General features: G+C 36.7%; 2 protein-coding genes across 2 annotated transcripts in view; both read right to left on the minus strand.

Annotated features, from left to right (window-relative positions):
• Window positions 1-7278: 7278 nt before the first annotated feature.
• Window positions 7279-9012, minus strand: LOC18050104. The gene has a single exon (XM_006444848.2). The coding sequence runs from the start codon at window positions 8337-8339 to the stop codon at window positions 7575-7577; it is 765 nt and encodes a 254-aa protein (XP_006444911.1). The 5' UTR covers window positions 8340-9012; the 3' UTR covers window positions 7279-7574.
• A 7-nt stretch (window positions 9013-9019) lies between these two features.
• The window catches only part of LOC18050105 (BAG family molecular chaperone regulator 6), a 3655-nt gene continuing 563 nt past the window's right edge, over window positions 9020-12111 (minus strand). Inside the window, exons 2-4 of the mRNA XM_024187596.1 lie at window positions 11432-12094; window positions 11017-11367; window positions 9020-10714 (exon numbers count right to left, since the gene is read on the minus strand). Coding sequence (XP_024043364.1) covers window positions 9032-10714; window positions 11017-11367; window positions 11432-12094 — 2697 coding nt within the window. The 3' untranslated portion in view covers window positions 9020-9031. The remainder of the gene's footprint in view (window positions 10715-11016; window positions 11368-11431; window positions 12095-12111) is intronic.

Genomic DNA, 12111 nt, shown 5'->3' on the forward strand with positions numbered 1-12111 from the left:
AAAACATTGGGATTTTTTGCCACAATGTAAAAACAGAAAATGAGTAATGGGGTCTTACTCATCATCGCTTTCGATTTTTGACCTTTTTAGCTTCCTTTTTTCGTTTCCATAACTGTTAAACATTTAATTCCAATTGCCCCATGATCTGGTTCCACTTTTTCACAAATTTGTTTTTTTTTTTTTTTTTTTTGAATACACAAATTTGTTTTCTTTGCTTTTGATAAAATGCCTTTACCGCTTAGAGTAAGAAAGCTCTCTCTTCTCACAATTTGCTTTGGTTTTCGGACTGTGAAAGTGAGTTAGGGAGAGTCACTGGGCCTTAAGAGCTATTGGCAGAACCGGCACTCTGGCTTACGGGCCTTCCTGACCTAACCAAATCCCTCATCACACGTCATTTGTTTTCTCATTATCTTGCAAAGTTCAAAAGTCAATTTTATTTTTTTACCACATAAATTTCATTGGCTCCTTAGTGGAAGGTGTCTCCGATAAATGTGTGAGTTGAGTTTTTGTCACATTATAAATAATATTAAAAATAAAAAGTTGCATTGACCACTAGTGTAGTGATAAATATTTTTCAAATGAAGATGAATTTGTTTCCATCTAAAAATTGTTTCATCATTATCTAATGTCTAAAAGCCTTAGTATAGAGGACCATTGTCCATTGATTTTATGATCTTATATTCTTTTCACAAGTCTTTACAAAATCTGTAGATTTTGAATGGGCACAAGTCTTCTTTTTTATATTTTTCTGCTATATAAAATAATTATTTTAAATATTCACACAGTTTATTGAATTATTAGACCCATCGTTTCTTAGAAATCACCAAAATAGATTAGTATTAACTCAAAATGACCCAAATAATTTTGGACTGTGCTATAATAGAACAAAGTATGCACAAGTCTTGATAGGTGGCGCCTAATTCTAACTAAAATGTCAACAAATTTTATTTTAAAAAATAAAAAAGGATGGGAATCATAAGGTGATGTTCTGATGAGTAATCCGTGATGTTCTTCAACAAACTAGAGAATTTTTAGAATACCTTTGATGTATTATAACCAATTGATGTATGCAAGACATGTGTAGTTAAATTTAATATAACCACCACTTGCATAATGATTTTTTAAAATAAATATACACATGTTATAGAATCATTTACTTATTATATATCAGACATAACACCTCTTATATATTATAAAATTTCTCCAACAATTGATAAGTCGAGAAAATTTTGAGATTTTCCATGTGCATCGTTTAGTGCAATTCTTCACTTCATAGATGTCAAGGTAGAGGAATTTTTTGACAATTATTTTTGTTACTCCGAAAGTTCATTTTATGAATGAATTCCTTCAAACAAAAATATTTATAAAAAAAAATTCGGATTCACAATCATCGTACCGAGTCATTGAGACGGAATACTATTTACGAATAAACCCGTGAAAGTCACAAGGGTGGACCAAACTTGCTGCATACAATTCAATGTTTTTGACCAACCTACTCAGGCTGCAGAATCCATCAAAAACAAAGCATTTGAGGTTAAGAAATTGAAAATATATTAATTAACAATCAAATTAGTTGCATGTGTGCAGCTACAGGAATCCTAAGCATCAATGTGACCAATTACCAAAGGATGGAATTTCTACTTATTTACAAAAAGTAAATGAGAGAGAGAGAGAGAGAGAGAGAGACAGAGATTGTATGTTCTTTCTCTTTAATCTTCTTTTATACAAGTGGGAAGAAGAAGCCTCCCAAAGATAAGACAAGCGAAGGAATTAGAACATATCCTAGACTGGATATATGCCATTTCTACTGCTTACAAGCAGTACAAAGACAATGGAATTTATATCGAAAGCCTAAAAAAATCCAGAAGCATAATACAAAACAAAAACACACATTACGAATCACCCAAATAGTAAAATGATAATATAATATTTCACTAATGCTTGGTCCGTGGTGGGTGGAGCCTCATCAACAAATGGCTCAACACACACGTGAAAGACCGCAATTATATATTGTGTATATGGATATGTCTATACACAAACAGAGAGACAATACATGGGGCATTGACATTTTAACGTGTAGCCTCCAAAGTGATTAATATAAAAAGGGTCCGCCTAACTTACGTTCAACGTAAGTTACGCTCAGCCCGTCCAATTTCATATAGTCCCCCTATACTCTATACTATTTATATTTTATTTATAAATATTATAAATTTTTTGAAATGTAAAATTTCGTTTAATCCCCTTATACTCAATTTTATTTTATTAAAACCATATAGTATGAATTCGCCCCCCATAATTTTAAATTCTCAAAATAACCTCCATTTAATTAAAAATATAATTATTGTTAAATGAATTATAATTATAATTATAATTTTATTATAATCATAAATATTTTTTTAATAGATTATTGTTATTAAAATAAAATTCTGCTTAGCCCCCTCTACTCAATTTTATTTTATTAAAACCATAGAGTATAAATTCGCCCCCATAATTTTAAATTCTCAAAATAACCTCCATTTAATAGATTATTGTTATTATTAATAACAAGAATAAAAAGCATTATAAATTGTTAATAATAATAATAATAATAATAATTAATGATTATCTAACTAATAGTAAATATATTGCTAATGCTACCTTCAACTTTAAATACTCATTATCGGGTTTCAAGAGACCAATGAATGATAATTTCTGTCAGAATTTTAAGCTTGACCCAATAAAAATAATTTTGTATTTAAAAAATAGAAGCAAGAAAAATGTGTTTACATCCTCGAATGTGTAACAACTTAGCAAAAAGCGCTTAAAAATGACCGTTTAATAATGAGATGCCTACAAAATCATTATTATTATAATCATAAATATGTTGATTATCATTAATTATTATTATTATTACTAACAATTTAATAAAAATATTATTAATTATTATTAATAGATTAATTAATTATAATATTTTTTATTATCGTTATTAATAATAACAATAATCTATTAAAAAATATTTATGATTATAATAAAATTATAATTATAATTATAATTCATTTAACAATAATTATATTTTTAATTAAATGGAGGTTATTTTGAGAATTTAAAATTATGGGGGCGAATTCATACTCTATGGTTTTAATAAAATAAAATTGAGTATAAGGGGGTTAAACGAAATTTTACATTTTAAAAAATTTATAATATTTATAAATAAAATATAAATAGTATAGAGTATAGGGGGACTATATGAAATTGGACGGGCTGAGCGTAACTTACGTTGAACGTAAGTTAGGCGGACCCAAAAAGAATATAAAAAATGTACTGAAAAGAGAAGTGAAAAAGCTAGGGCTGATGATAGTGGCAACACCACTTTAGCACACTCTTTCCAGCCAACCCACTTTGTGCACGTTAAGTCATGTCTCACTTCTAATGGTTAATTTATTTCCATTGCCTTTTTATTTTCATCATATTTTATTTTTTTAAAAAAAAAATTAATTCCTTTTTCTTTGTCTTCGTCTTCTTTTATGTGTAGAAAGGAAAATCAAGCCCCATCACACACATCTGAAAGAAAATGGAGGTCCTTGAGACTAGACATTTGAAAGCGACGTTTTGAAATTCCGAGCGTTGATGAATGTTTGGTTAACAATTTTTTTTTAAAAAAAATATTTTCTGGGGTTTTTAAATGGGCAAAGTTATTTGCTAATTGGAGATTTTGAGTTGAGTGAGTTGACTCTGTAAGTTCAACAACTTTCATGTTGGGTGAGTCAGGCCAATAAAACCAAACATGGCTGACAGTAAAAGGTGTACAACCGTAGACAGTTAGTGGAGCCAGTAGAGTTAGCCCAGCAAAGGGAAATTATTTGCCAACTCAGTGTCAGGCAAAATAGTTATAATTTCTTGAAGAAAATATGCCGAACCCAGTTCTCTCATCTAATGCGCTCTCAGTTAGTCTTTTTAAGCAATGTTGGTTGGGGGGAGAGGAACTTTGACAAACATGTGGGAAATGTGTTTGGATTCACTGGTGGCAGCTGTTTGTGGGGTCTTCGAAGCGCACCACAGCCATGAGCCGCGTCTTTCAGTTTCAACACGCTCCGTCACAATCACCGGTAGGGTTTTGGTCCACTGAGAGAACTCTTACACTTATAATATTGAGGAGTAAGGGTTCGAGCTTTCATAAAAGTATTATGTGAGTTAACTTTAATTCTCCCTTGATTATCAAATAATTGAGTGAAACCAGTCTATTCCTCACGAAATGTGAGTGAAGTGGACACCCTTCAAATATTATAGAAGATTTAAAGAATATGGGCCGAGCTTTAAAAGAGTACAGTGGACACCCCTCGAATATTATAGAGTGTTTAAAAAATATGGGCCGTGCTTCAGAGGAGTACACGCCATAACGAATGTCTCATTTGTATAATATGTTTGTAAATATTAATTATAATATTTAATGTAATATCACTAACAGTCCTGTATAACAATATTAAAAATAAAAACACGCTCCATCCCAGTCACACATATAATAGGTTGCTTTTTTTAAATTAAAAAAAAAAGTTTATTCGTATTTTATATATTAAAGTGCAAATAAAAGACTCATAAGGTCTCTTTCATAATCATCATATATGGAAGGGATGTGTATATGTTTGGTCACAATTTTATTTGGAGAAGTCACCAGCGTCGTTCATGGACTTGACTAGCTTACAGAATCTGTAAGCTACAGACTGCAGCATCAGCCGTTGGATGTGGTTAGATGTGGAGTGAGAAACTAAACAATAGAAGATCGGATAGTGGGATGACGGGAGATGTTTGTTACAGAATCTGTACCATAGACAGGTCCCGTCGTTCATTCAAGACGAGGATCATGAACAAAGGGAAGAGAGGACAGTTGTAGCCTGGAATTCGACAAATGGCTAAAAACAAAAGACATAATTATTTGCCTGCCTGACTCCCTAATGATTTTCCTTCACTTCCAAGCATCTAATTCTCCAGTTTTAAATTGGTGGGGGGCAAAGCAAGCAGATGTATTTTTGCCGAGAATAAAACCGCAAGTATACACAATAAAAACTAGGAAACCAGGTTTAAACATACTAGTTTGCCTTTCCAATTGGGTATGATTCAAAAGAGCTGGTTGTGCGTTAACAGTGTTGAACCAAAAAAAAAAAAATGATGATAGTGTCATACTCCTATTAATGGAACTTATAAAAAAATTGATCAAAAGAGAGAAAATATAAAGGCCCTGACTGACATAAAAAGCTTATTAAAGAAAATAACAAAATATTTTAGAGAAATTGTTGTGAAAATATATATGATGGGTCGGTCCACCAGGGGGAAACCTTAGGTGCAACTGTGGTACCGTGCCACAGTTGCATCCAGCCGTTGGATTTCAGTAGACCCCACCAATCTAAATGCATCCAACGGCTAGATGCAACTGTGGCATGGTGCCACAGTTGCACCGTAGTCTGATCCGTCCACCAGTACCAATTTTTCCAAAACAATAGTCTCTCTCCCGATAATATTGTTAGATGGCCATTATAAATAATAATGAATGAATTGACCGTAAAATTCTTCGCCAACCAACCACAAAGAGGCAGAAATATCTATTCGTTTCACCTTCTTTTTTTTTTTTCCAGGGAAAAAAATTTGGTTCAAAGAGGACATCATGTGCACCAAGACCTCAAATTTCAAATAGCAGGCACGTTTTGAGACTTTTGTCCCATTACACTGTTCTGGGCAGTATTGTTTGTTTCACTATCAAACTAACAACAGTAACAGCTGTTTATGGGAAAAAAATAATAAAAGTTACTGTGCAATATTGATTTTAGGCTACTTCATGTATTTATTACTTTTTTTTAATTATATAAAAATATTACTTATATTACAACTCATATTTTATGAAATTTTTATATTAATATTTATAATCAAATAATTATTGAGATTAATTTATATAGTTTATATAACACAATCTAAATTTTATTGAATTAATTTATAAATTTTATATATCACAATTAAAATTTTATTCTTTTTAATATCTAAGGGATGTATTCAAAAGACATACACTCCACTCATATTTAAAAAAAAGAAAAAAAACTACATTCACGAAACCTGGGAAAGAAAATTAAACCTCAAACCCGTACCCGTGCCCTCACAAAGCCGAGTGGCTATTTATTACTCGCTTGCTGACCGATGAACAATGAATTTCATAATTTGTAGTTACAGATCGCAACAACTATTGATGGCCACAAATGGAAAAGTAGGAGGTGACACAAGAGAGTCATTATCATGGTAAATTGTGAGAAGATCAACGATACGGCGCAATATCCGGAGATTTATAATCGGGGACAGAAGAGACTTCTTTCTTCCGACATAGAGCCAGAGCCGTGGCATGCATCAGATATTGTAAGTTTTATCGATCCTATGAAATTGCATTTGGTTCTGAGATAATCAGCCCTCTCAATCCTTTGGTTACCCCAAAATCAAATCAACGGTTGGGTTCCTACTTCCCACGCTGTTTTTATAATAATTTACCATAAGCTAAACAGACAGTCAATGGGGATTGTGGCTACTGTTACACGTTTCTACCTTTTTTTAATAATTTAATTTACTTGAAACCTGCCTGTCCCTGAACCTGGCTTTAGTTTTAACTTTTAACCCCCCATGGTTTTTGACATTTTTTCCAGCAGGCCACATAAACTCTCCAGTCAAAATGTCCTTTGAGAATTGCGCTATAAACAAGAAAAAAATATTGATTTCACTGTTGGATGGACATTTTAGACGTTCAAGGAAAGTCAGAACCCAAACCATTTTCCATTGGCCTAATCTAACTCTAATCGATGTCATCATGGGGTTGATCTATACAATTTGATATTTCTAGCCGCAACAGACGATTAACTGGGGAGCGGGGACAAACACAGCAATTGTGAACTCTGGCTGCTATCTAGATCCTTTCCTATGTATTGCAGTGGGCTCGACGGTTCAACCACAGCCCAAATCAGACATGTCCAATGTTTTGGCCTCCACATCCTGCTTTTCCCATCGAGTATATCATCAACGCGATCCAAAGCCTGTCCCGTCTCCCCATCCATTGCCAGTAGCAATAGGCGTACCAGCGAGGGCATACATAGAGACCTAACCTACAACACTCACGTTCATTCTAATGTCGATATTCTTCTAAATCTAATCAACTAAAAGCAGCAACGAATTTATTATGAAAGCAGAGTATATAACAATCCATGCAACCAAAAAAAATTCTTTATCAGGGGGTCCCCAATCAAAGACAAGAATAGGAATCTTCGGTTTTCCTTTTCTCTCATAACTGGTTGGTATTTGCAATACAACTTGAAAGAACTAGTCAAAATGTCCCCTACTGCGGTACACAAACTAAAATCCAAATCGTTTCAGCAAAGCAGGATACAGAAGTGCAATTGTGCAAAACGAATGCACAGCCAAAGCCAACGCCACAAATACTCAATCATACAATACAAGAGACAAAAGAGTGGGGGAGGTTGGGGGGATAAGGGGAGGAAACCTTAACCTTAGAAATGCACTGCTGATTCAGGCCCAGGCCCACTGTGCATGTAAACCATCTTAACCGTTCAAATTTAGACGTCTACATTCTCATCAGACGGCTTCGAGCGATTCTTCCTTTCCATCAACAGCCCGCACAACATACTCTCTGATGCTGACCTCAGACGATTTATTCTTGCCAAGCAGTTAAGTGATCCATTCCACTCCTTCAACACCGTTGATGTTGTTGACGATGAAGAAGTCGTCGAGTCAGCACCATCAGAACACAGAGACTCAGCACAAGAAGAATTCTCCCAAGACTCATCATCACCCGCATCAAACTCATCAGCCATTGATTTCGATTTCCTCGTCATCAGCCTTTCCTTGCGTTTACTCTCTCCCATTAGGTCACGGTACCCAATCGCAGAGACCTCATCGAAAGCCGGCAAATCAGAACCGTCGATCAGCATGGAACCAATGCTAAGCACTCCCTGGAACCTTCCTGAAGGGCGACGAATCTGGAAGGCCGTAAAAGACGGAGTCTTGGTAGCCACCGAGAGTGAGATGTTGCTTACGAGGAAACGGACGGTGCCGATGAGGTAATCTCGAAGGTAACCGGAGGCGTAAATCTCGACGGAGATCGCGGACGTTTCGGAGGATAGGAATTCCGGAGTTACTTTGAAGAGGAACTTTTCGTTCCAGATTGGACTCTCGGCGCCGGCTCGGTCGACTCGAGTGCAAAGCTTCGTCGAAGAATCGATCCAGACCAGCGCGTATGTTTGCATCCGACGCATTTTAGAGGAGGGCGACTTCAAGCCTTGCGCAGAGATCAAGATGATCTCTAGGATTTGCGTCGCCATCGCTATTTCCCTCGCTTCCACTCTCTTTCTTGAATATTCACTTTTTGAGTGGCTGTGATTTGATCAAGATCAAGAGACGGAAGACGGACGGCTTTGAGCGGAAGCAAGAAAGAAAGAATAAGGGCGAATCATGTCGCTGGCAGAAAAAGAAACGACCGCAGATGTTAACGTTTTGCCTCCTTATTCTGTTTTAAAGAGTTCTGGGAAAGAAGATGGCAGTTGAGACTGCACAACCGGAAGTACATCAAATGGCGAAAATACCCTTCGTTTTGGCGGTTCTTTTATCTCTGGACTGTTAAGATTTGATCTAATCTAGAACTAGACTTGAATGAATTCGAAGATGCCAGCCATCAGTCAAGGGGTAAACAACTGCCAGTGCCACACTAACAAAAGGAAGAGTAACGGATGGAACTACACACTCATTCATACACCTTAACTTGAAAAAGCAGTACTCTTATTGATACACTACCATCCATTGGACAGTATAGCAGACAAACCCCAAATACAAAAACGAGAACCTCATAGTATGAATGTATGATGAGAAAACAACTTTTTTATTTTATCACACAATATAAACATTACACGCTCTGCCATATGTGGACTCAACCCGTAAAACCATGAACACACACAACTGACTCATGAGGCTTACAATTGCAACATCAATTCCATAATCATATTCCTTGAACAGAATTCTACCTGAAGGATTGTGTTGCCCTTTTGTACCTTCTCGGCCCCCTCAATTTTCTCTTCCTGGATAGCTTTCTCTCTAAATCTTTCACTCTTCCAGTTAACTGGGATATGACAGTTAATTGCTCTTTCCCAGCTTCCATTAGCTTTTCCATCATTTCCCTCAGCTTTGCATTCTCTTCCATCACAATGTCCCTCTCATCGGCAGACATCTGGGAAGTTGTTGTAGCAGCAATGGTGTCCTCTGTGGTGATTTCAGATCCACTGGCCTCGTCCATTCTGCTGTCTATGTCAATCATGCTTTCTGGCTCACCGTACTGTTGTTCCTTCTCCAGCACCCTGCCTTCTTTATTTCCATCTACTCCTTGCAGCTGCACATCTTCATTTGTTACCTCAAGTGCCTGAGGAGAGACACTTATACCTGCTGATTCAGGGGAGGGCAACTGATCATCATCAATCCTTCCACCATCTTTTCCTTCATTTTTGCATACTTCATCATCACTCCTCACTTTCCCTTCTATTGAAGACAATGGTAGGTTTTCCTCCATCTCGAGTACTGCATTTCCAGACAATTCATCCACCATAACAACCTTTGACTTTGTTGCAGTTGTTATATTGGTTACCCCATTGTACCTAGCTTCTCCAATGCTTGACCCTTTATCCTTCCCGATTTCACTTTCTTTGGCTTCGCCTTCTTCAAGTACTCCAACTGGCAGTTCAGCTACCAGATTTTCTATTTCACTTTCTTTATTTTCAATAGCTAGGTCTCCTTCGAGTACACCAACAGGCAATTCAGCTACCAGATTTGTTTCTGAGTTGGTTTCACTTCCTTTGTTTTCAAAGCTTAGGTCTTCTTCAAGTGCTCCAATTGGCAGTTCAGCTGCTAGATTTATTTCTGAATCCACATTTCTTGCTGTTTTCCCAATTTCATCTACATTATCAACATCAGCGGGTAAAGTTGAACCAGCTAACACATGCAATTTCACTTCATGATCAACGTTCTCACTCTTCCCTTTCCTTGATGATTCGCTATTCTTCAATTCCTGAAGAGGTTGTTCCTCATCGTCCAGTATCAGGGGTAATTCTGTTGCCTGTGCTTCTAGATTATCCTCTACATGAATTCCACCATTCACTCCATCGATCCTGGCCTCATTCATAGCTTTTGGTTCATCAAATGAGTCCTGAAGTTGTGCCCCAGTCAATTCCTCAGAGCTGGTCTGCTGAAGTTGAGGATGCATAATATCTTTCCCTTGATTCTCCGTCAATACAGCTTGAGAAACATCAACCCCTCCATTGGTAGCCTCAACCTGTACCATATCTGATGCAGATTCTCCTACTTGCGACTCCATGCTGTTTCTCTGTGGTAATTCTCTCACTTCACATTTTCCTTGCACTTCTGTGTCACTAAGAGCAGTCTCTGAGGTCTCCAAACCCTGAGAGTTCACTACAAGATCCCTCATTGAGGAAAGATTACCCTCATCTGGTTCCTTCATATCAACCACATTGTCATGATTGGTCTTAAGAGAGTTTTCAAGAATTCCTCCAACCTTGTTTTGCACTTCTTGCATTCCCGCATCATTGGAAATATCATCCTCTGCAACTATAGCAATGGAATCAAGTTCCTCCTGCAAGGTTACAAGATCTTTTGTCAAAGCTTTCCTAATATCCCTGAGACTTGGATGCAAGCCCTAAAAAACAAGAATCAATAACAACAACCAGAATAATTACAAACCTTAACTTGGAGGAAGAAAAAAAGAGAAAAAAAAATTAAGAAGACCTTACATTAGAATTTCAGAGTAGATTTATCATATATATCTCCAAATGTACATTTCAAAGATCTTATACCAGCACAAGCTATATACTGATCCAACCACTGAGCTAATGGACTTTAAAAAACCTATACCAATCTGATTACTCTCCATTGAAATAAAAAACCTAAAATACGATTGATGCAATCTTAAACACAAAATAAGATTAGGAAGACATATACCTGTATAGTGTCCAGTTTTAGTAGGGTCCTCATTATCATTTCACCAATTAGTACTCTTTCCTTCTCATTCTTCAACAAATCAGAAGAAGACTCAAGGGCCTGAATACGCTTTCTGATCTCAGCTGCTTGATCACGGACCTCCACCATTTGCTTCAATTTCTTTAGTGGCTCTAATTTCCTGACTTCAAATCCACGGTAGGCAGACTGAATAAGAACGGCAGCCTGGTCATCTGACAAGTTCTTTTCCTTTGCCATACATTCACCATTGATGGATTCAGCTGAATCATTCAGTTTATCTTCTTCAGTTGCCCCCTCAGCCGCCTTTTTTTTACTCAGATGTTGCCTTCTTATCTTGAATTAAGTCACATCCATCAGTGTCTTTTCCATTTCCCACTGCGGATGATTTCCCAGTTACATCTTCCAAATCAGTGGACAACTTGATGGAGTTCTCCATATGAGAACCACTCTTCAAATGCTCATTTTTATTTTCACAGTTCTTACCATCTACCACGGCCAAGGCTTTTTTCTCTGTTTTCTTTCGGTTCCCATCTCCCCTTCTTTTAAAGGAATCATCAGCAGATTGGGAACCCTGTGGCGTGCTCTCTTTCAATACTGATGAAGCAGAAGGCTTGTGAACGTATTCGTCTGACTGTCTTTTCAGGCCTGGAGGACTAGGGGATCTGGAATTCCCATTACCATTTTTCTTCTTTGACAAAGGTTCCAGTCTCAGACAAACAGGAGGTAATTTCGACGTCTTCGGTGGAGATGAGGACTGTCTCATCTTACTGGTTCTGGAGGAATTATCTGCTGCAACTCCCTTCTCAGCACTGTCAGAGTGGTCCTCCCTGCACATTTCCACTTGCCTTACAGGAATAATTTTTTTATTAGCAGTGCCCTCCATCATTTGTGAGCTTTTAGCCTTATCGTCAGAAAAATCCTCGTTTGGCTCAAAATTTTTCATCCTTTCATCACTCTCTGGAGACTTCACCTGCATGAACTTAGAGTCAGAAGGTGATTCTTCGGCTGATATTGAAGCAACATTCTTCTCCTTTCGATCTTTCTTTTCAACCTCCCCTTCCTCAGTTTGAAAAGGCA

This window comes from Citrus clementina, unplaced genomic scaffold, assembly GCF_000493195.1.
Source record: "Citrus clementina cultivar Clemenules unplaced genomic scaffold, Citrus_clementina_v1.0 scaffold_3, whole genome shotgun sequence".
Taxonomy (NCBI): Eukaryota; Viridiplantae; Streptophyta; class Magnoliopsida; order Sapindales; family Rutaceae; genus Citrus; species Citrus x clementina.

Excerpts from the sequence above, each read along its gene's own strand:
- LOC18050104 (XM_006444848.2), bottom strand. The coding sequence starts at position 8,339 with ATGGCGACGCAAATCCTAGAGATCATCTTGATCTCTGCGCAAGGCTTG.